General features: G+C 37.4%; 1 protein-coding gene across 1 annotated transcript in view; it reads right to left on the reverse strand.

Annotated features, from left to right (window-relative positions):
• Positions 1–249: 249 nt before the first annotated feature.
• TMPRSS11A (transmembrane protease, serine 11A) overlaps positions 250–26,055 on the reverse strand; it is a 44,300-nt gene continuing 18,494 nt past the window's right edge. The window contains exons 4-10 of the mRNA XM_014541792.1: positions 19,550–19,617; positions 18,358–18,518; positions 14,106–14,144; positions 11,925–12,096; positions 8,479–8,738; positions 4,411–4,553; positions 250–2,169 (exon numbers count right to left, since the gene is read on the reverse strand). Coding sequence (XP_014397278.1) covers positions 2,008–2,169; positions 4,411–4,553; positions 8,479–8,738; positions 11,925–12,096; positions 14,106–14,144; positions 18,358–18,518; positions 19,550–19,617 — 1,005 coding nt within the window. The 3' untranslated portion in view covers positions 250–2,007. The remainder of the gene's footprint in view (positions 2,170–4,410; positions 4,554–8,478; positions 8,739–11,924; positions 12,097–14,105; positions 14,145–18,357; positions 18,519–19,549; positions 19,618–26,055) is intronic.

Below are 26,055 nucleotides of genomic sequence, written 5' to 3' on the forward strand. Positions count from 1 at the left end.
CAATTCTTAAGAGCAGTTGAAAGAAAGATTCATACTATTGGCCTACCACAGATTAAATGATATTTATAGAATGCTCTGACCACCAACTTTATTATTGATTTAAAATGACATATCAATATTTGCTTGCACATGTCCCAGAATGAAATGCTGCACCAAACAGTTTAGAAATACAAAGTTTATAACTCTAAGATTATTTTGAATCTTAACATCAAAAGTCAGAATCATATACCACCAAAATAGAGACTAATTTATATATCTGTATATATTTTTGCCTATGAACAAGCAACTTTATCTTGAAGTGAGTTCAGAGAATTGGCAGCCAGCTGCCTAAGTGAATTCCATCATTTAAGATTATTTTCTTAAGAGTTTCCTAATTTAAGACAGATTCAATAATAGCACTTGTTGAAACTTTTATAGATCTGATGTTAAAAAAGATGCTCTGCAAGGTAAAGAGCATGTGAAATTGGTACCTGGGTTCGCGGCCCTCGCTGGATACAGGCTATCTGGGCCTCACCAAGTCATTTACGCTTCCTGGCTTCCGTTCTCTGAAACATGTGTGCTGGCCTGCATGACTTGTACAGTCTTTTCTAATTTTTAAAATTTTGTGAGTCTAAGTTGTGGATCATTTTTTTTTGGGGGGTGAGTAAACTGTAAATTTCCTTTCCATTATTTCAGGGTTATTTTCATGTCTTCTCAATAGCACATGAGGGGAAATTATTGTAAGGTCATTCAATTTCCCAATGCTTTGGCTTCTATTTGCACTACATGAACAAATGACACCACACTGCACAGCTGAAGTTTAGCTGGTGTTGTCACACAGAGTAAGTTACCACAAAGCCTTCATTCAATTGTATCATCGAATACATGAGCCTGACTTTCCCAATGTCTTCACAAGGCACTTTATTTAGGGGGCATGTTTGTTCTTTCAGATGACATTGTTCACGTGTTCTGTGTGGTAGGTCTTCAAAATTTATATTCATTTTAAAACATATTTTTAAAACTAGGGTTTCATGGTTGCAGTGGTCAGGCTACTGCCACAAGCTTTAGGGGAAAATAGGCTGCAGCAATACAAAGACACTTGATTTCTATCTAGAAAAGCGATGCTCTTTGATTCTTTAATGTATCAGCAAATTTTTAATTGTTTTTCTAGGCATTTAACCTTACAATAATAATCTACAGTCACCTCTTGTTGGTCCAAACATGTAAATGCATCTATGAAATGTCAAAATGTTGTGCCACTGTTTTGGGACTGTTCATAAAGTTATCACATTCCCCCAAATTTCTTATAACAAAAATATATTTTTGATTAGTTAATTAATATATATATACTTATTCATTAATCAGGCTTTCTCTGAGTTTATCTGTAGGGTAGGGATAGGTGTGTGTGTGTGTGTGTGTGTGTGTGTGTGTGTGTGTGTGAAAAATCACCACAAAATAAGGAGATTAGAACCAACATAAAAAGGTTATATCTCTGGCTTGATTTGTCACAGAACTTTGTTTCCCAGATATAACTTTCTTTTATGAAGACCCCTCCAATGAGTTTATAAGTAAAAAATTAGTTTCTTATGGTGGAAAATCTCTTTGGAAAACCTGGAAGAATGAGAAAAAAGAAAAAAAAAGTATTTGTGAGTTCTGGAGATTATATAAAAGTTTCCTGAACTCTCTGAGTGTTTAAAAATTTACTCATTTAAGGCGACACCCCTGACAAAGCTCATGGATTATCCTCAATAGATTGCATTGCTCCTCTTTTATGCTCCACCTTGTGTGATTTTAAGAGCTGAGTAGCTCTGATGTATTTTTCAAGCCAGGCTAAATTGACCCACGACTTTACAAATTTAAATTCTTTATGAGTTGGCTATGGGTTATTGGTTAATTAGAGTGATTCTAAAATAAATAGTGACATATGTTTTGTGTTGCTCGGTCCAGTCATTGAACCTCACTGAATATTTGGGTTCTCATACATGTGTGGCCTGCATACAGCTCTCGATGTTGAACTTTTACAGTGATTTAGAGCCCTGTTTTTGAAGCAATCCAGTTTCGGTAATAAGTCACCATTGTGTAGACTCCAGGTTTGTTCTTTTGACCACAGTTATCTCCCCAGCTCACAATTCCAATGAGATACCAGGTATCTTTAAGATCCTTTATGACTAATGGTCCCCCAGAATCACCCTGAAGGTAAAAAAGAGAGAGAAAGAAAATATTAGTTAAATATAAAGCTTATTACTTAAAATACTCTGATGAAGCACATATTTTATTATTAGGCATATATATAGATTACCAATTATAGGATAATTAATTTAAACATGTATTTTAAAAGTTATAAAACCCTTTAAAAAGTCTATAAAATTTCAATGTTGACATTTTAATTTTTTCAGTTTTTATAGATATACTAGAGGCCCGGGGCACAAATTCATGCACCAGTGGGGGTTCCTTAGCCTGAGGGATTGGGCTGAAACTGGCTATCTGACATCCCCTGAGGGGTCCCAGATGGTGAGAGGGCACAGGCCAGGCTGAGGGACCCCACTGGTGCACGATCAGGGCCAGGGAGGGATGCGGGAGGTTGGCCAGCCAGGGAGGAACCATAGGAGGGCTCCAGTGCATGTCCAGCCCATCTCGCTCAGTCCTGATCAGCTGGACCACAGCAGCAAGCTAACCTACCAGTCAAAGTGTCTGCCGCCTGGTGGTTAGTGCACGTCATAGTGAGTGGTTGAGTGGCCTTAGCATATCATTAGCATATTATGCTTTGATTGGACGACTGGAAGACCAGACACTTAGCATATTAAGTTTTTATTATATAAGATAATTGACAGATAAAATTGTATATATTTAAAGCAAATGACATGATGATTAGAAATACTATACTTTGTGAAATGACCATCAAGTTAACTAACATATCCATCAGGCTAATTAATACATCCATCCCTCACATAGTTACTGTGTGTGTGTGTGTGTGTGTGTGTGTGTGTGTGTGTGTAGGGGGCAGGTAAGGATGCATAAGGTCTACTCTTAACAAATTTCAAATACATAACACAGAAAGTCAAGCTGATGTTGGTTTTCTTTTGACTCTAAGTAGGGTGCTTAGAGTTCTGTTTTCTCAGACAGACTAAGCCCTACACCATAGACCCCAGTACAATTGCTTTATTTTTGTCTAGGACCCTGTGCCTGAGTCTCTTCCTTGATAACTTTCTCACTTTTTGTATGACTCTGGCTTATTACTCACTTGCACAGTAATGGGTTAGGAATCTTATGTCTGCTCCCAATCCAGGGAAGTCTCTTCATGAGCACCAATCCTTCCTGAGGCTTATCATTAATCTCAACGTTTGTCTAGATTCCCATATCCTGTCTGCTCCTAGACTCCTGTCGCCACCTTCCACTTATCCATCATGGCATGGGCCTCTCTTTGGATTTCCTGAATTCTAGCTACCTTCCTCCACATTCTTAACAACTGAGGCTAGGTGTGTGTCAGATTCTGTTCTTTCCCAGCCTATATTCTACTTGTACATATATGTAGCATACCTTTTTCTGACAGAGGTTGCCCATGTTTTGTAATCTGTGGGACTCTGGGAAGGGCTTGCTGCCACCTGATATTAATAACCCCATCATTTCATCAGGTAGAATCACCTCCTTGGAATTTTAAAGGATCTCACGTTATAGAGCAAGTGCCTCCAGGCACTTTTGTACCTTGTCAGAACACATATATGCAAGATAGATATTGGATGACAGAGGGGGACATGGTAAGGGCACTGGATAGTCACGACATGGTCTAATCCACCTTCGAAGCATTTGCTACTTCTCACCTCTCATCCTCCTATGCGAGACTCAACAGGTTGCCTGGGGTCCCCTCTAATATGAATTGTAGTTTCACAGCTTTATAATTGTGGCGATGCTCTTCCTCTTTTCTATAATATTATTTTCTTATTCTATAATTGGGCAAGTGCTATTTATCCTTCAGGCCTCACTTAAATGTGATTTTTCTGATACTTGCTGTAAAAATATTTGCTCTTTATTATATCATTTATAACATCACATCATCGTTCATTGTTCCTGAATGTTTCCTTCCTATATGTGAGCTCTTTAATAAAAGAGACTTTTATGAATCTTTGGATTTCCAGTATTAAGGACATTTAATTTTATTATTCATTTTTCTTTTTAATCCTCACCCAAGTATATTTTTCCATTGATTTTTAGGGAGAGTAGAAGAGAAAGGGAAAGACAGGAACATCGATGTGAGAGAAACACATAGATTGGTTGCCTCCTACACCAGCCCTGGGCCTGTGTAATTTGTATTTAGAAATTTTTGAACTGATAAGATATCTGTATTTTGTACTAGTATAAAGAATATAGAATATTTCTTAATTCAGATAAAAAAATTTTGAGTTAATGATATAAAAATAATGTCTCTCCTCCTACCCTGCAGGCATCGTACATGCCTTCCAGATATCCAGCACAAAACATCCCAAACTTTATATCACTGCCATATACTTCTGGTTGCTTGCACACATCATCACTTATCATCTTGAGTCTGGCTTCTCGAAGGTCATTTTGAGATTCCCCTTAAGGAAAAACAAAATAATTTTAGTGTTTACAGTCAGCATTCTTAGCTAGAATGAAGTGAGCAGACTTTATTCTAATCTTTTTCATACTGAAATTGTCAACACAGCATGAGTTTAATGTAAGCAGTTTCCAGAGGAAAATAAAATTCTGTTTAAAACCTGGCACATTTAAATGATTTTTATCATATCACATTTCTTTATTCCTCACCTGAGAACATGCTTTTTAAATAAATAAACAAACAAATAAATAAATAAATATCTTTTTATCGATTTCAGAGAGGAAGGGAGAGAGAATCATTGATAGGCTGCCTCCTGCACACCCCACACTGGGGACTGAGCAACGCTGGCATGCGCCCTGATTGGGAATTGAACCGTCCTAGTTCATAGGTTGATGCTCAACCACTGATCCATGCTGGCCAGATCTGAGGACATGCTTTTATTGATTTTTAGAGAAAAAGGGAGAGAGAGAGAGAGAGAGAGAGAGAGAGAGAGAGAGAGAGAGAAACATCAATGTGAGAGTGAAACTTCAGTTGGTTGCCTTCTACAAATGCCCTGACCAGGGATTGAACTCACAACCTGGACATGTGCCTTGACCAGAAATCAAACCGGAGACCTTTCGGTGCATGGTGTGATGCTCCAACCAACTAAACCACATCAGCTAGGGCCTTATCACATTTTGTTAATCTTCACCCGAGGATATTTTTTCATTGATTTTTTAGGGAGAGTGAAAGAGAGAGGGAAAGACAGAGGGAAACATTGATGTGAGAGAAACACATCAATTGGTTGCCTCCTGCATACACCCCGACCACCTGGGCCAGAAAGGAGCCTGCAACCCAGTATGTGCCCTTGACAAGAATTGAACCTGGGACCCTTTGGTCCACAGGCCAACACTCTATACACTGAGCCAAACTGGCTAGGTGGGGGCCTTATCATATTTTTATAAATAGCTATACTAGCAAGAAATACCATTTTATTTCTTTTCCTGGAAAATCTTTGTATCTTTCCATTAAAAATGATCAGTTTATATATTTAGGAAGACATTAATTTTTAAAAATAATATTTATATTTGTGAACTCTAGTTTATTTCCAGAACTTTGTAGGTCAAGTTTTCTCCCTTGGCTTGATAAAATAACTGTAACACTATGTATATTTATTTTATCCTTTGCATTTTATGAAGAACTTTCACACATAAAATGACATTTAAAGGCAATCATTTCATTTCTTATGTATTGTAAGTTTGGGGCTCCAGATTCTAAACTAGATTCTGAATTATAGAAACCAATAGTATGGCAGGAAGATAACTATGGTACAAACAAAGAATATCACAAGCATTCACAGATGCTTTACGTCAAACAGTATGGTCGTTGGGAAACTGACAATGTAATAGACAGAATTCAGTGATGATCCCCACGATTCCTTTGTGATGTCCTTACCCCCAAGTATGGGTGGAATCTCTGAATATAATGTGTATCATGCATATGATTAGGTTATGATATGAGGCACAGGTGAGGAAATTTTTTAGGTGTAAACTAAGAAGAATTCCATTTGACATTGAGTTCATCAAAAGGGAGACTTTCCAAGGTGGGTCTGACCTATTCAGATGAGCCCTTTTAAAAAGGGTGGAGGTCTTCCTGTTTTGAAGACTTTCTAAATGGCATTGAACAAGCAGTTGTCAGAAGTTCCATAGCTGCAAGAAATTGAATTCCACCACCAACCAATGATCTTGGAAGAGAACCCAGAGCTTCAAATGAGACCACAATCCCAATCAAGACTTTGCTTGCTGTTTTAAATAAATCCTGGAACTCCCTGAACTGTTTCTCAACTCTTGTGAGAATGCTGAATGACATTTCTCACAAATATTGATTTTTTTTCAAAGAATTTGCATTTCCCCCCATTAATTTTCTCTATTGTTTTTATTCATTTTCTAATCTTTATTATTTCCTTCCTTCTGCTTATTGTAGGTTTATTTTGCTGCTCCTTTCTAGTTATCTGAAGTGGGAACTTAGATTATTGATTTGAGACCTTTCTGGTTTTCTAATTTGCACATTTGCTGTAAATGTCCTTCTCTGCACTATTTTAGCTGCATCCTGCATGTACTGATATTTTGTTTTTCATTTCCATTCAATTCTGTGTATACCTAAAATTTTCTTCAAGACTTCCTCTTTGACCGATGGATTATTTACAAGGGAGTTGTTTAATTTCTAAGCATTTGTAGATTTCCCTGCTGGATTTCTGTTACTAGTTTGTAGTTTGACTCCATTATGATCAGAGAGCATACTATGTATGATTTCAATTTTTAAAAATGTGTGTAGGATTCTTTAATGGACCTAGATATGGTCTATCTTGGTGAATGTCCATGGGTGCTTGAAAAAGTATTTTGTTGTTGTTGTTGTTCAGTATGGTGTTCTATACATGACAGTCAGATTCTATTGCTACACAAAAAGTATTATGCCAGGTATGGTTCTGTACCAGCCTCAAACTCCAAGCCAGGAATGTTTCTTCCCACCATGCCCCTCCTATCATCCTGAAGCAGAGAATGCAAACTCTGACTTAGGACAAAACCCCTCAGATAGAATGCAGACAGAGAGGTGTCAGGCTTACAGCTCTACTCAGCCACCCCTGGAATTAAAAAACTATGGCTAATAATTTCTGTGACTAGTAATATTGCCTTAAAGAAAGCAACACGCTTCTCAGCTCATACAGTATGGAATGAAACCACATGGGACATCTATTCTGGGCCACATTAGTGAAAGGTACTCCTAGTTTCTTAGTAGAGACTGAGAATTAAAGGTTTATTCTTTAGAGTTTATTGTATAGAGCTCTGTGAATGAATTTTGTCATTCTCAGAAAGCCCTTTCTCATCTTCTCAAGCCCAGAGTTAAAGAAACCCTCTCGCTGTTGTATATGTATGTACCTGGACCAGATTTTAGGATCCAGAGTGTGTCTAAGTATGCCCCCCAAATATTCAAAAATAAAATCATTTTTACTTGTTAGGAGATCAGGTTAGTATTATCAAGTTAAATAATCTTAGAGAGGGTAATATCTGGTATTGCATAGAGAACAGCGTATAGAAATAGATTTTATTGTTGCTGAAGGAACACCTTTGAAGTCTTCCTTAAAGCCCACCCTTTTAGAACTGCCTCTCCCTCATTCCATGTGATGCTGACTAGGCTGCCCATCACACACCTGCCTTTCTTGGTGTAGGCATAGGTCTGAGTATTTGAGTTAGCCAATTAATCTGAGTACCCCTGGACACAAGCTAGGCCAAAAGAGATATTTTCAGGGATTGACATAGATTCTGGCAAAGAGAGAGACATGTTCTTCCCTTGGCATCTATAGGTGGAGAGGAGGTAAATCCTGAGCTGCTGTTGGCCACTTTGGAGCTGGAATCCCTCCATATGAAGGGGGAAACAGAGCCAGGAAATGAAATGATTCAGCAATTTAGAGCTTAGTAACATCATAAGAAGTCCTGAATCCAGCTATTTCTGAAGCCAGACTCATTTCTTTTTTCTTTTTTAAAAATATATTTTGATTGATTTCAGAGAGGAAGGGAGAGGGAGAGAGAGATAGAAATATCAATGATGAGAGAGAATCATTAATTGGCTACCTCCTGCACGCTCCCTACTGAGGAGCCAGCCTGCAACCCATGCCCTTGACTGGAATCGCATCTAGGACCCTTCAGCCCGTAGGCCAACGCTCTATCCACTGAGCAAAACCAGCTAGGCCAGCCAGAATCACTTCTTGATTTCCAAATTACAAGGGCAAAAGTTGCCATTTCATCATTATTCTTTGTTTTAGCTAATCTGAGTTGAAGTTTTGTCACATGCAAAACAGGAGCCCTAACTAATCCAACCAAGTTGTGGAAATGGCTGGCAATGTTGATGGAAATTAAATCATACTCTGTGATCATTTTTGAGATACCCACCACCGTAGTAAAGTGCTCCAAATCCTGTGATATAGACAGTTGAATTTGGTCGGAAGGATGCAGAAGCTTCTGGCAAACAAACCCGGCGGATGTCATCAGTAAAGGTGACTCTGGGAGAAAACTGCACAACAGCAATGTCGTACTCTCTTGCTGGGGAGTGATACTTCTCATGGAGAATAATTCTTTTGATATTTCTTTTCATTAGTGGAGGGTTGATTGTTGTTCCAAAGCTAACAGTCCATTCACGTGGATTTATATTCCTAGAAAAGATTAGCAAATGAACAGAATATATAAACTGCACTACAATAATTGCACTAGGCTAATAAAAGAGAAAATGGCATCCTGAAAATACTTGATTGCACCAATAACTTTCTTTGACTATTTAAATGGAGTCTACTGCTACTATTTTGAAGGTTAAAACATATACAAACAGCATCTTAGACCTGAATCTAATTCAGAATTATTAGATTTTAGAACTGCAAAGGCACATAAAGTATTATTTACCTCTTCAACCAATATTTATTGAACATCTACGTGCTGAGTCTTATTCAAAGTGCTGAGGATAAAGTGGTGAACAAGACAGAAAAGGTTAGATTCTAGTGAAGGAAAAAGAGTGAAACAAATTAACAAATGGGTAAATAACCAAACAGTGACAAGGGCTAAGAATAAAATAAAATAGATCAATGGAATAGAATACTAGAGGGTAGTTAGGGAAGGCTCTTTTGGGATATGACAATGGAACTAATATATAGTTGACAAGGAGTCAGCTGTGAGAAGATGGGAAGACAAGTTTCCAGACAAACTTCCCAAGGCTTTAGACTGGAGGGGCTGCAGTTCAGGACCCAAAGGAAGAATGGTGGGGGTGAGGTTGGAGAGGTAGGTAGGAACCAGATTTTAGAGTGCCTTATAGGTCATGAGTAAAGCACATGGATATATTCAAGTGACATGAATGATTTTAAGATGACAGTACTTGAGTCTCATTTATATTTTTTTTAAAAAACCACCATGTTGATTCTGGAAAATAGATTGTTGGATGATAAGGGTGGATGAGTTAAAAGCTGTCAGAGATCGTGTGAGAGATGGCCAATTGTGTATGACTTCTACCTTGTGGGCTGGAGCAATTGGTGGATAATGGTGCATGTAGGGATTGGAAAGGTCATCTAGTAATGACAGATTATCTAATAAAGCCTGTGTTTTATACTTAAGGAAAATAAGGCCTAAATGGGCTACACTATTTGCCTAGTATCACATGTCTGCTTGCCTCTCTATGCTCTTTTCTTTATTGGACATGGTCTTCAACCAAAATTTATTTATTAATAGCAAGATAAATGTTCCTTAACTAATTAATTGAACATCATCCATAGGGATAACCAAAGAGACAAATACTGTCTACATAGATACTTGTTTCTCAGCCTAATTATTTCTTAATAGGTAGCTTCATAGAAAGAAGCATTTATTATAAACATCAATGGGGCTTAAATCCTATTTGATAGCTGTTAATTGTGCTGGGATTATTATTTTCATTTTTGAGGCAATTTAAAATTTTATTTTTATATACAATTTTTATGTGCAAAAATATTCTAATGAGAAAAGCTAAATAAAGATTGGTTTATAAACACAATTGTTCATATAGCATAAATATACACACATTTTAAATTTATAAATCAGTCTTTTGTGAGATTTATTGGTACAAATCTGCACTCGCAACTTAATCATGCTTAGAGGAACGTCAGATAAATTAAATATTTTGAACTTGGAAATGCAAAGGACAGAATTATATTTACTCAAATGGGAGTGATCATTCTAACACTTTCCAACAATGGCTTGCTACCAATTAATACAGTTTGTGTTTATTACATATGCAGATTACAAACTAGAAATACTTGACATGAGGATGCTGAGTAAAGACTACAAATAAACTTAAAAATTTTTATAATTTGGCCCCATATCAATAAGGTGCAATTTACTAGTGATAAGTATAAAACAGTAATTTAGATCCCCAAATAAATTGTAAACATTTAAAGTGGTGACACCTGGTCTGAAAATCATCCCTGTAAATAGGATCTAGGAATTGTGTTGATTATTAGATTTTAAAAAATCATGTACTGAGGTTTCTTAAAGTGTTAACTCAATAATAGACTCCACTAATATAAAATAATCTGAGTAGTAAAGGCCATACAAAGTCATGACCCCACTGCTTGGGAAATGGGACTTGCCATGAGGAAGTCATATCCTTGTGTTCAACTCTACCATCTCCCTAACATTGTGACCTTGGGCAAGTTACTTAGCCTTCCTTATTTCCCTCACTGAAAAGGGGCTTACTAAGCAAGGATTAGCAAGCAAAGGAGGGCATAGATAAGATTCATATAAAACAAATGTTAAGCACCTAACCAAATGCTTGTAGCATATTGGGGCTTAATGAATGATGATAGTTGTTGTTACAAGAACACTCTCAAGTGTCGATTGTCTACACTTGAACCCTTCTGCAGATGGGGACATCATTGCCTTTATATCCCTTTCTTTACCTTAAAGTCCCTTTCGTCTTTGAGCATCTCTGACTGTTGAAAAATTCTTACTTGATTACCTAGTTCTCTTACACAGCAAAGTATCTCAGACATATGAACATAATTATTTATCATCTCTACCAGAGCTTTTGCAAGATAACTTTTTTTCTCCTAGGATAGTTTCTCAAGCTTTAAGGTGCAAACAAATAACCTGGGGAGCCTTTAAAATTCAGCTCCTGATTCTGTAGGGTGGAGCCCATAGGGCTTAAGATTCTTTCATTTTTAACAAATTCTGTAGTTAGGTCAATGCTGCTGGTCTACCAACTATGCTTTGAGTGGCAAGACTATATGGATATACCAGCTCCTTTTTTTATCACCAAGGACTCGCTACTACTCTACTAGTAAGAGCATTTTGTTTTGTCAATTTCTCTTTAAGTGTATTGTCCAGGACAGAATTCACTATTCTAGGCAGGATCTGACCAACACAGAGTCTGATATCTCATTTATTCTGGGTTCTGCATTTCTTTTAATGTAATCTAAATCACAATTGTAGTTTTGTGAATTGACTCATAGTAAGTTATCTTCCAACAGAAATTTCTAAGCAATTTTCACATGTTAAAGCACATTATTTAGTTCTTGCTATTACTCTAACATAAAGTCCTTTTGACATTTCTGTTTTTCTTACCAGAATATTTGGTACTGCGGAAAGGTTATAAAGTGAACCTAGTTAGAAAGAAATCTGAGGACCTGATCAATGACTACTCCACTCCCCCCACAACTTTTCAAATAAGTTTGCAAACGTAACATTGTTTTAGAAAAGAACCTGAATTTCTCATTTTATCTCAGTAATATTTGGGGGTATTGATTATTACTCAGAACATAATAAATCTCAGAGACTTTTTTTTAGCAGTAGAGGGGTCCAACTTAAGGTCTATAACTTACTTCTTAAAGCAGTGTGCTGCAGTGACGAGCCACGTATTGCTAATCAAGGTGGCCCCACACTGATGGATGTTATCACGCTGAAGGGAAGCTTGCCACGGCCAGGCAGCCTTGGCCGCAATGTCTCCGTACATTATTCTGTTGACTATTAATGGAACAACCCGTTTACCACAACCTGAAAGAGATGAGACTATTAAGTTTTAAAAAATGTGTAAGTTTTGATGCAAAGAACCTCTAATAGAGTACTACAATGCAATACTTGCATCTATCATTATATAAGCATGTACAATATTAATATCTGTCCTCTGTATTTACCAATATGTTGATGTTTTATTCTTTCCCTCCCTTTATATATGTGGACTCTATTGCCTACTGAAACTATGTACAGCTGCAAAGGGTTGGCACACTTCAAAGTGTGTATCCTAAGGACTTGTGGTGTCAATTACCAACATGTCCTGGGAGCTCATACTAAGATCATTGTTTCTCAATTTTAGGTGATTCAACAGTGTCACTTTGACATGAACTTCTCACAAGAAAACTGACCAGACAAGTAATGTCCTATTTGTTGGAGCTCCTTCTTCTTTATATTTTTCTGAGTGGCCAGTTCTTAAAGTGTGCATGAGGTAATGTATCGTGACCAGTCTCTCACTTTCAGGATGGAGTTCCATGTTTCCACATAAACATCACATTCACTATTGGTGGGAATAAGTACGTATCTGTTGTGTGCATCAGATCAGAGATTAGTCTGCTGCTTAGGGTTCCTGCTAAGAATCAGCCTCCTTTATTAGCACCTTTATGGTGCTAATAAGGAAAATAAACTAGCTTCACTTTTTGTTCTAACTAATTAGGTATCAAAAAAGAAAACTGATTTTACTGGCATTGATTACACTCCAACTGTGGCCAGTCATTCTAAAAATCTCCAGCACTCTGCCATTGCTCTAGTTCACCATTTTTCTCATCTAGAAGACTTCTACAGTGTCCCAGTTTATCTCCCTGCCTCTAGTCTTATCCCTCCAATCTGTTCTCCACATTGAAACTGAGTGATCTTTCTGATCTGAGTAAAACAATTTAGTGATTTTTCACTGCCCTCCAAATAAAGTCAAAATGTGTCAGCAGGATTCTGGTCTTTGGTGACTATTAATCATGCCTCTTCCTGATATCTTCAATCCCCATTCTGTGTTCCAGCCACACTGACGTTTTGCAATTGCAAGACATGACCATGTCCTTTCTTTCCAGAAGACATTTTTACACACTACTTTCCCTGCCAGGACACCCATCCTACTTGTCTTTTGTTTCATGGTCTCTCCTCTTTTCTGTCTCAGATCATGTTCTGACTCCACAAGACGAGGTTAGCTAACTCTCTGATTGACTCTCATAGCAGTGTGCACTTTCTCTGTCATAGCATTTATCACACCATTTTAATGTTTTCTGATTTACTTATGTCTTCCCCTAACTTCAAACTCTTAATTTTAGAAGCAGTATTGTGTCTCATTCACAATGATATTCACTTCCTGGCACTTAGTAGATATTAAAATGATGTTTGTTGAATGAGCAAGGGAATTAATTAATTAAAATGTGTAGTATGGTGTGTTTGCAAGACACATAGATGAATGCATTTGTTGAATGAGCAAGGGAATTAATTAATTAATTAAAATTTGTAGTATGGTGTGTTTGCAAGACACATAGATGAATGCATGAACAGCTTTGCTCAAATTCATCACCACTTTTATAAAATCTTTCAAAAATTTGGTTACACTGATATAAAATAAACAAGTGGAGCTGCTGTCAACCATAAAGGTAAGATATATTAAGCAAATTTTATAGGTCAGTCACAGATAATGGAATCTATCTCTTCTCCATCTCATTTTCTCATTTTATTTCTCAGCAGAAAGCACATTTGATAGCATTTAAAAATTAGAAAAGCAAGTCCATTTATTCCAAACCAGAAATATATATGTATAACTTATGCAAAATGTTCAAAATTTCAATCATGTAAAATGTTTTTCTTAAACATGAGAAAAGATCAATCTCAGAGTTAGAAATAAAAGTATTTTGATATTGCCCAATTGCTATTCTCTCCCAAGAAAAGTGGGACATGGATGGGAAATTATTAGCTAATATTTGAAGATATTGTTCTTTCTGATGTGGAAATAGAACTTGTTTTTATAAGCTAACTATACTTACATGCTTGGACAGTTAACTTCCCTGTTGATGAGCTCATTGCTGAAAAACAAAATAGAACAAAGAATAATAATTTGACATTCTCCTGATTGGCCTCCATGACCTGAAATTATCAGGAAGTGCTGACCATATATGGATTCTAGACAGTATTCTAGAGTCAGGAGAATGGCTACTAGATATACCAGATATATGCACAATTTTTGTAGAGACTAATAGGCAACCTCCAATTAGGTGCATAATACCTCAAACAGTGGATGATTAGGGCACAAATAGTGAAGATTAAAATTAACAAATAGTTTATATTCCTACAGAACAGTGGTTTTCTAATGGTGCAGAAAACACCCTCTTTGGATTTCACCTTAGAAGAAAGAAAAAGTGGGGAACTAGGGGAGCAAGTAGGTGGGGTTTTGAAGCTCAAACCCAGCCTCAACCAGAGAAGGTCTGCTTTTATCTCTTCTGTTTAAGAGTTCACAGAAGCCTTCCTCTGGTAAAAAGGTTTAGGAATAATAATAATAATAATAAAACACATTGAAAACACCCATGTGAACTGTACTTAAAATACTTCTAAAACATAGTTCCTAAATTATCAACATTATTTTTTCTGAAGAGTAAACTATTGTGTATTCTTATCCAACATCAATTATTGAACATAAACTAAGATTAAATTCTGTTAATTTCCAACAAAGTTAGGGATATGATAAAGAAAACATGAATACTTAAACTTAAGTTGGTGGAAGGTTGCCTGAATATTGATGATTTTCAAGATAAAATTGCTTGCTGAGCAGAATGAAGATAAACTTTTACAAATTTCCACCAATGGTATGTTTAGACTCATGTTATCTGCATTTAACTTTTCATTGTGCAAAATAAGAAATTTTAGCCACCTTCTATAAGTCCCACTTGAAAAACTAGTGATGATGAACTCTGTAAATTGGGGTTTTGAAAATATTGAATTCAAAGATTCCCTTAAAGGCATTCCCAAATTATTATATGGTGAAGAATCAATTTCTCAGGACACATTCTCAATGCTTACTCTATGGAAGGAACTCAATTTTCTGTCAAATATTGTTTTTAGTAAATTTCTTATTTCACTTAAAAAAAACAATTTAAAATGCCACATAGTAGTAATGCACTAAAATGGAAAACAGTATAATGTTAGAATTATATATTGATTAACTGATACAAAATAAAGGTTGGTCTTTATTTTGGGATTTTATAATAGTATAATGTTAGAATTCTTCTGTTAAAACTTCTTCAGCTTAGTTTGAGCAGGATGCAAACACCTCTTTTCCAGGAATGATACCAGGTTAAGTGTAATGGTTGTAAGTATAATTGGATTTTTAAGGGTTGACTTTCTAGGGAACATGATTACACCTAGAGGTAAACGACCTATACACAAGTCACTAGCTGTGGAAGGTTTCTAATTTGTATCAATATTTCGACTTTCCACATCTAGGAGCACAAAGAAACATGAACATCCTAGTCTTGAAAGTAACCCTCTCACACATTTCTCAGTCGGGAGTAACGTAGTTAGTATTCAGGGCTCTATAGCCTACAAGTAACATGATGGGAGGGGAGCACAGCCACTGTAGGTAGGCAGTGAGCTGCTCTGCCACAGCCCCGGCATTTGCAATGCAGAGGTGTTGACTTTGGCTTTGCTTTCACACACTGCCTCACATGAAGGACCCACACCACACAGTTATTTGTCAAAACAAAACACATATTTTGACAAATTATGGATAAATCTTGGGCTGCAGTCTTTTATTCACTGGGAGTCCCCCAAATTAAGTGTTTCTATAGACCAATGTTTTTGCCTGTAAGAACAGCCTTGAGGTTTCTTAATGAGCTTTCCACTAATGGGCCTTTCCTAAGTGCTAACAAACACTGCTCTTTTTACATTTATAAATTTGGAAACCTTCAAAGTTCTAGCTTTTTCTATTACCAGTCACTCACATTAATGCTTTCAGTTTCCAAAACATATGTACATTTTACTAGTTTTCTAAGTGGTAATAGTCTATATGTTCCATATTATATATATATATATTTCCCCCCCCCCCATATCCTCATGGTATTTCTATTTCAGGAAGAACAAACATTATCATTACAACTAGAGGCCTGGTGCATGAAAATTCATGCACTCAGGGTGGGAGGTGGGGTCCCTTAGCCCAGCCTGTGCCTTCTCGCAGTCTGGGACCCTTGGGGGATGTCCACCCTCTGGCAGCCCAGAGCCCTCAGGAGATGTCTGACTGATGGCTTAAGCCTGCTCCCCGCACATCCTTAGCACTGCCGTGGAAATGGGAGAGGCTTCCCGCCACCACTTCCTTGCTCACAGCCATCATCCCGGCTTGTAGCTGAGCAGAGCTCCCCCTGTGGGAGCGCACTGACCACCAGGGGGCACCTCCTGTGTTGAGTGCCTGTCCCCTGGTGGTCAGTGCACGTCATAGTGACCGGTTGTTCCACTGTTAGGGTCAATTTGCATATTACCCTTTTATTATACAGGATTTTATAGATGAGAAAATGAAGGCAAAGGCCTGGGCCAATTACTTGGGTGGTCCTGCAGTGACTCAGTGGGGTTAGAATTAGTCAGGTAACTCTTAAATCAGGTTCTACATCAGCACATCCTACCCTTTAAACTACTCCAGTCATTAAAATAAACTGCAGTGTACAATCTGAGTCTGTAAGAAACAAAAAGACCAGGCAATCCATGACCATTTCACACCTCATTTCAAGTTTCAGATAGGTCAGGCTTTTAAATTTCTGGTAAATTAACTGGTTATTGGGAATTAAATAGAACTATCATGTAACTTATCAGGATTGCCACTATTTCATAAGCTCGATTCATTTGCTTTCCCACCTAACAAAGAAGGTGGATTAAGCCCTTGACAGTTTCTTCCCCCTCGGCTTGGGAGAGGTCCACAGCTTTATTCCTTGAGTAGCTGACTCTTTGCCACATCAGCAAACTCCTGCCCATCCCATTCATTCACATTTTTGCTTCCTGGTCTGGTTTCCTCTTGAAGAGTCAGTCAGACCCTTACAAGGGCAGGGCATCCTGTTTCCCATCTGATATTAATCACTCTGATTCTCTTTGTGACTCTAAGGATTGTGTCCATTGGAATTTGTAGGGAAATCTGCCGGAAGTAGATGCAGCTTAATATACAAGGGTAGACAGGTTTTTGTCTAGCTGGACTCATCAGGGTATGCTAATAAGGAATGAATTTCTAAGAGATGAATCTTAAAAAACAGAATTTCTAAAATGTGGTTGACCACAGAGCCATTTTAAATAGAGCCTCTCAAGAAATTAGAGATCTAGATTTGAATTTTACCTCCTCTTAACAATTAGAGTCCTTAATCTTTTGAGGCCTTCATTCACATCTATAACATTTGCCTACTTCTTAGGGATCTAGAAATTAGATGCAGCATATAAAGGGAATAGACAGGGCCTTGATAAAGGTTGATTCTCTATTTCAGAGAAGTGATAACAGTATAATTGTTTCAATAATTTTTTCTAGGTTAGTGATTTTTACTTATTAATTATAAGATTGCTTTAGTGGCTCCAAAGTTAGTTTACCAATTTTCCAAATGTCCATAGGAAAAAAGTTAACAAAAATGTCATAATTGCCCTAGCCAGATTAGCTCAGTTGATAGAATGTCAGCCTGTGGACTGAAGGGTCCTGGGTTCGATTCAGGTCAAGGGCACATGCCCGGGTTGCTGGCTTGATCCCTAGTAGGGAGCATGCAGGAGGCAGCCAATCAATGATTCTCTCTCATCATTGATGCTTCTATCTCTCCTTTTCCTTTCCTCTCTGAAATAAATAAAAATATATTTTCTAAAAATGTAATAATTTCATTCGATACAGAAATTATCTATATTTTTGAGAGGCAACATATGAGTTTATGTTTAGAAAGGTCCCACTCAGAAAAGCAGTTGCTGCTAAATGCTTAGTATTTTCACTTACTTAGTCATGGAGGCAGTGATGGGTCAGATTAATTTTCTATTAATGGTAAAGATTGGCCTTTATTTTGGGATCAGCACCAGTCACTTACTACAGGAAAAACCCCTTGACAACTAACTGCAGACATGCTTTCATCAGTCAATAATATTAGTAAGACCTTGAAATTTTACTTTTTTAACTTAAAAAAATTAGTCTTGATTCTAGCTATTGTTTGGAATAGAAATATGGCACTTAAGTTTAAGGTGAGGCACAAAATGAACCTAATAGAGAATTTCACATCACACAGAAAGGTGCCTACTTACCATTAACTTGCACTGATGAGGCATTTATTGACAAGGCTCTTGTGTTCCTTATCTTCTGGTTTAGGATGTTATGGATTTTCTTCTTCCTTACTGCCCTTTGCTCAGCAAAGGGGAACTGGAACACCATAATGATATCTGCTTTCACACCATCGTCCTCTGGACTTTGAGACAGAAGAGAAAGGTGATTATTCGAAGTAATAATCTGGTATCAACTTACACTCTTTCCTGTATTTTCTTCCCTGGAATTATGTCTCAATTGTTGGATTCACACAAAAATTCATTGACAATGGCTACATATTTAAAGGAGTTCATAAGATTATGATAATGTTGCTTGAATATTATGGCAAATCCGAATTTCAAAATAGAAGGCATGAAGTCCAGAAAGTTTCAGCAAATATGTTCCTTTTATCTCCTAAGTATTATAGAATTTACCAATTTTATAAAATTCATCTGGTAGTCACTAGTTAGTCAGTAAAGTTGTAAGGAACTTGGAGTAAGTCTGTTACTAGGCATTAGTCTATGGGTGAGAAAAGTGATTATTTCCTTCAAATAAATCTGTGTAAATATATTCATTTTCTTTAAGAAGATGAGTCATACAGGCCCATACATTTGCACCGATTACGTATGTGTTCTGCTATGTGCTTTCCTAATAACATAATAGAAACCTCTGAGCGATTCCTGCAACTGATATGAGTCTTCCCCCTCCACCACAACAAACAGAACATTTATTAAAACAGAAACCTCTTTTTGTTTACGTGTGCCCGCTGACACTGGGGCTTTATTACAGGTAAAACTAATTGTCCCAAATTGTAGTCAACTTTTCCTTCTTAATATTTTTGAAATGACATATTTGTAAAAAAAAAATACAACTTGGTGCCCGCAGTGACATGCTGCTGGGTTTTCCCCAGACACAGATTCTGGTAGTTCCAGATACTGAATCTTGGTTCTGTTTCACTTGGGAAACTGTCACTTGGGGAACTTTGAACATGTCACTTAACCTTCCCCCAGTTTTTGTTTTCTCCTTTACATAATGGTGATCAGTGCCGTGTCTTGAGACTGTTGTAGAGATAATGTTTATGAGAAACCCTTTCCAAAGCCTAGCTCATAGAAATGCAGCATATACAAGGGTCCCTGTCCCCTTTGCCCTTTGTCCCATTAGGCTGTGATTCCACCTTTGCCCAAACATACATACGTCAGTCTGACTACTCGGTTCTTGATATAATGCTTATTCAAGGCCGAATCTATAAATATCTCATCCACCTGTTATTACAACAAGAGAGAAACTTTGTGTTAATAAAGTATTTCATAATGAGCATATACTCCTGATTAAATACTAAAGCAGTAGAAAAACAATTTAACACGAGTAATATCATTATTTAAACCAGTGGTTCTTTAACCTCACAGTACAACAGAGTAATTTGCAGAATTTTAAAAAATTACAGACGCTGGGGTGGTTTATCTTCCAGAGTGTTAGTTAAAATTGGTCTGGAAGTGACCTAGGCATTCATATTGTAAGACTTTGGCCAGGTGATTCTGAATGTGCTGGTGTAGGTATGTTGGGTAGAAGATACCTAAACGCCATAGAAGGTAAAGCAGAAAATGACAGAGCAGCCACCAGGCATGAAGGGAGGCCCTGAGAGGTGCTGGAGAGAACTTGGCTCTTTCCTGGGTTTGAAGCATATCCTGCTACTCACGAACTGAGTCCATTGGAGCCTTAGTTTCATACTGTAAGTGTAAGACAAAGATGTTGTATGCTGCTCCTAGGGTTTCAAGATTAAACACATATAAGATGCTGGATATATTATGGTCGTCAACTACTGGTGGTTCTCTAGTCTCCCTCTGGGAATTTTATGTCTCAGATTTCTTTGCAGGTCTTTGGCTGTATGTATAGAAAAGAGGGATTAGGAATTTAGGAGAGAGCCAGTGATTTTTAAATTGTTGTGGATTGTGGGCTCTAGGAAGAAAGAGTAATATGGTGTTTCAGGTTAGATAAGAATTGTGTTATCAGTTTATGTCACGAAGGAAGGAGAAGAAAAGCTACTGTTTTGGTCGATATGCACAGTTTGAATTGCTTGTCATAGCACTATTACTGGTATGTTGTGGTTTATCAGGTCTAGATTTTGGCTTGCAGTACCCGACAGTGACCACTTGGTGGCAACAGTGTCATCAGAATGCTGGCACTGCATTTCACATTTGGTAGATCAGCCACAGGTGCAAAAAACCATGTCTTACATCCTATGGAAGGAGCAAGAAGACCAACTATCATTTTGAAAAACACAAAAGATAGAAATAAATGGAAGGCTGTTTTAGGGATCAAGAAATACGTTATGACTACCTTGACATCATTAGGCATTCATAAATGTTTGAGAACAAAAATATTAACGATGTCCTTTAATCCCTACAATAACTCTTGGAATTAAGAATTATATTGATTCTTATTTTCTATAATAATAAAAGCATAATATGCTAATTAGACCGGATGTCCTTCCGGAGAAAGCCGGGGCTGCGAGGGAAACCTGGGTCCCGGGTGCCAGAGGGAAGCTGGTGCTGGCAGCCAGGGAAAGGAAGGCCTACTCCTGCTACTCTTGCACGAATTTCATGCATTGGGCCTCTAGTATTTAAATATGAAACTAAGACTCAGAGACATTATATGAATTTCTCTGGAATCATGTGAATAATAAACTTGGACTTAAACCTAGGTCTTCTGTCTTTAGGTCTCTTTTCATTAAACATACAACCTCCCTGTTAAATGTGATATACATCTTACTTCAATTTTTTATAGAACACATAATAGTAAGTTATAAAATAACTAGCTGGTTGACTTTAAAAGACAAAGTATAAAAGATGTAATGATATGCATTTGGTAATAGCTGTTCATTTAAGATCAAAAGTGTCACTTGGAAAACAAAGAAATTGCTAGGATTCAAAGTATAATTTTATTTGTCTTTAAATAAGAAAAGCTTAAAGGGACTGAGGAGGTATGGGGCTTATTTATTAGTAACAAAACTGTTTTTGAAAGATACATTTTTGCAAGAGTGACATTATTATAATCACTTCTCTCTTGTAATCCACAACTAGTCCTATTACTCAGTTTTCTGGGGAAATCCAAAAGAAAAGAAAAGACAAACAAAAAAACAACAGAGATAAAAGTGAAAAATATTAAAAAGAAAAGTTAATAGCAGTTGGATATCTTTCAAAATTTGGTTTCTAATTATTCTCTGAAATCCCAACCACAGTTGATCCCCTGGCCCTTTGTAACTTGTTGGTGAAGGTATTGGAGTAAGTTTTTGACTCTGGATGACATCATTCATATGGCAACATGCCTCTGAAAAGACTATCTACACCCAGCATCAACTTCATCTTTGAATGATTCAACTGTCTGGGAAGATAGGAGCTGAAATAATAACATAAGAGGAATCTGGGTAGAAGTAACTTCAGTAATCATAGAAATAAAAGATTTTCTTCCTTATAACTCAAATCCCAGGACCTTGCCTCATTGATTAGGTCTGGGGTGAGGCCCGGATTTTCAGGTGATCAGGTAGCTTCAGGAAAACACTTTGAGAAATGCTAGGGCACAGACTGGCTAGGAGTCTAAATAAATTTATGACGGGAAAAATTAGAGCAAACATGAACATAAACTTTATTGCTGACTGGCATTTATGTATGAACTAGCTTTCCAGAGACCCAAAATCATGTTTCCCTGATAGATGAAGGCCTATCTCATCAGAAACACTCCACCAACACTTGTTGGCATTCTAAATTCTCAGAAATGTTGGAGGACACTTAAGTTGTGTGCCAGCTTGTTATAAATTTATTATTTATACCACCTAATAGAGTAAGTGGTTTCTAAATCTATCCTACTTCACATTTGGGGCATTTGTAGAATTTTGTAGTTGGAATTACTCTCCTAACATTGAATAAAGACCCCTTTCAGGTTAGTACTTCTTTGTGTTGGATGATTTTGAAATGCTAGTAATTGCACTGAGATTAAGTTCTAAGAGGGCAATTGGAGGTTACTTGGGTGTTTAATGAAAGAGTTAGGGAGAGGCTGTCAACTCAAACAAACAGACCTCACCCAACCATTCAGTGATCATTCCCAAACTAACTCTGTTTACACACGTAGCCTCCTTTCACTGTCAGATGTTCCCAACCGAATCCTCTCTCAGCAGTCTTTGTATTCACATAAGGGGAGTTTCAGGGCTGAGACTGCAAACTTCAGATAGATAAGCCACTGAAGATTGTCCAGTGAGATATAAAAGCAGTTCCTTCTACCATCACACCAGAAAAGTCCCAATGAACCAAAATATGCCATGAAGAAAACTTCAGATTCTGTTGATTTCTCATAATTATAACAAGAATACCACATAAAGGATGTATAAAAGATGCTTTTTAAAAATACGCCACTAAGCCTTAGTAAGGCTTAATGGATGTTGCTTGATACAAGGGTTGAACGCAAGGTAGAAACAGAGAACAGAACACAATTGAATTTGAGCCTCCAGTCATAAAGTCAGACATTCAAGGGCCTCACCATGTGCCAATTCCCCCCACCCACTTCAGCACCACCACTACCTTCCAGGCTTGGCTATGCCCTTGCCCTTCTCAAGCTATTCCTTCGGTCAGGAGCACCTCCCCCATTCTGCTAGCTCTGTGTTTCTGAAGCACAGCTCTCCTTTAAGGTCTACTTCAGATAATACCTTCATTGGGGTTGAACCTCAGAGTAATTATTTTTCCTCTTGTCTTAATTTTTCTTATCCCTCTTAAACCTTCCACTCTTTAATATAGTTACTTATGCAAATATGTTATTTCCTCTACTAAATGGCAAACCCTTTCTCGGTAGGAACTGTGATTCATCTTTTCATGCTCTACAATGTATAGGAATGCAGCATGTTTTTGTTGAATGAATTAATAAAAGAGAAATTTATTTATCAGAAAGTCTTGCATTTATTAGGTCATTTGTAAGAGTTTATAATGCACTTTATATCAAATTGTGATTAATGCTCCTAGAGAAAAAAAAATTGCCCATCCATGAATTATTTAAAACATTTGCCTCCTTGTTGACATTTTCAGGTAATTTGATTCCTTGTGGAAAACTCCTCCATGATGAGACTACACTAGTTATGATAGAAGACTAGTATCACTGCTGTCTTCTACCTGCGCACTAGGCACAAACTCCATTGTATTTGAGCTCATTTGCTTTTCCCACCAACCTTTGCGGTAAATTCTATCATATTGGTAAGAAAACAGGCTGCCTTCAGAGAGGAGTATAACAGTTTCTGGTCCCCCTAACATCTTTCCTCCAATCATAGATTGTTTATGCTACACATATACAGGGTGTCCCCCCAAAACTTATACACATACATTCTTGATAGCTCAATTGCTGGTTCTTCCTTTTCAGATTTAACTCATTGGAATTAATAATTATTCAAAGTGAATTGCCCAAGGTGACACAGCAGGGAGCCAGCTGACCTCAGTGTGAGCACACAGGTGGGCTCTCACTAAGGGTTCCTACCCACTTACATGTAGCAAGCAGCGTGTTAGGGGGACCAGAAACTGTTATACTCCTCTCCGAAGGCAGCCTGTTTTCTTTGCTCCCCAAAATAAAGGCCATAATATCGATAGTTCTATTACAATCCTTTGAAGTTATTATTGTATCCAGATTTTTTGTGAAACCCAAGATTCAACAAATGAGCTGTGAATCATTATCCTAAGCCTGTATAGAGCATGGCTAACCTGAGCACTGGTGGGGGCTCCCAGGATTTGGGGGCTTGTTGACCTTCTGGGAATCAAGTCACTTCATTTTCACAAAAGTCCTCTTTATAACTCCCACAGCTTTGGAGAAGGCAGCTGGATCCATTGTCATATGGGATCTGTGGGTGTGTGAGCAGTTTCCATGGAAGTGTGACATTCTGATTACTCTAAACCAGGAAGTGATGATAGCACTCAATGGGTTGTATTGTTATGTGATGTTACCAAAGTTGTTTCTTTGATTGTACTACTACTTCCTCAGTGTTTCTTTGTGAAATGCCAGAAGGAAACAGACATCTGTGACTAAATAACCATATATCACAAGTAGCAATATATTGGATAAACTTATCTCAAATCGGTTTATATTCCTGAGACTGACAGGCAAAATAAAGTCATAGAATTAAAATGTTTGCAATTAAGGGTGATAAAGACATTATTAAGTATAGTACATTTAAGTATACTACAAAAGCCTAGATCTCTGAGTTATCTTTTTAAAAAGAGGAAAATATATAATTAGTATCTGTTTAAAGTTGTACTGAAGATATTTAAACCAGAATGTTCAAAGCAACGGGTGATCATTATATAGAAGATTCATGTCCTCTCCAGGTGATTGTCTTCAAAATTTCTAAATTTGATTATTCTTTCAGAAGGAGAAAGAGAGAGATAATAATTTCTCTTAGACTCTTTTATAGTGCCTGAATAATGAATAATAACCTAAATAGGTTATCCAATAGAGTGAAGATTGTGAAATATTTACAACTTTTTTTAGGAAGTTTAGAGATAGCTAATATTGCTTCCTTTCACACAAAAACTTCCCTCAGAAAACACCCATCCACATCTTTCCTCCAATCATAGATTGTTTATGCTACACATATACAGGGTGTCCCCCCAAAACTTATACACATACATTCTTGATAGCTCAATTGCTGGTTCTTCCTTTTCAGATTTAACTCATTGGAATTAATAATTATTCAAAGTGTGTATATGTTTTTTTGGGACACTCAGTTAATGCAAATATATCCACTAACCTCCTTCCTCTCTCTATTACAATTGCTTTAACCATTGTCTTTCTCTTCATAAACTGACACAGATAGAAGAGATTATAAGCTAAAAACAGTAACAAGAGACAAAGAATATAATGAGAAAGGGTGAAAGGGCGAGGACTATGCCCTCCATCTTGCCCCAGAGTAAGGGCTATGCCCTCCATCTTACCCTGGATCCTCCATTTTTGGGCAGCCATGTGCTCGGCAAGGCTTCTTCCCAGAAGCCCAAGCCTCCACTAGCCACACCCAGGACTTCTTTAAACTAACCGATGACAATCAAGGGAAGCGCGCACCATAGATATGACCACATCCTGTGTAACAAGACACAGACTTGCGCCTGGCCAATCGGCAGGGCCCACAGTCTTTTCTCCTCCCCTTACTCCAACCCCCTCTTCCCACAGGGCTAGCTCTCTCTCTGCTTCCTGCCGCTGCGTTGGTGAGGTGGGGGAGCCTAGCTAGCTCGAATAAAGACTCTTATGCTTTTGCATCGGACACGGCTGGCTCCCTGGTGTGGTTTCTTGGGGATCCTGAAATCTGGGCATAACAAGGGTCAATTTATTTAGAAACTACAACCACAATAAATATATATGCACCCTACATCAGAGCTCCTAAATTAAGTAAATACTAACTGATTTGAAGGGACAGACAACAATAAAATAATAGTAGGAGATTTCAATATCTCACTTCCAACTGAAGTATGGTTGCAACCATCTCAGGTGGAAACTGTTTAACTCTAGCTAGTTTAACTCTAGCCCTGCTGTTTGGCTTAACAATAGAAAAGTTATTTTGATTTTCTGAATTGTATACATCATCCCATTCAATTGAATGACTATCCCATTGATTGTTATCTTACTGGTTTTAGAAAGCACATTCTTCTGTACCTGGGAAACAGGACAGCACAATTATCCTA

The sequence above is a fragment of the Myotis brandtii genome, unplaced genomic scaffold (assembly GCF_000412655.1).
Source record: "Myotis brandtii unplaced genomic scaffold, ASM41265v1 scaffold28, whole genome shotgun sequence".
NCBI lineage: Eukaryota > Metazoa > Chordata > Mammalia > Chiroptera > Vespertilionidae > Myotis > Myotis brandtii.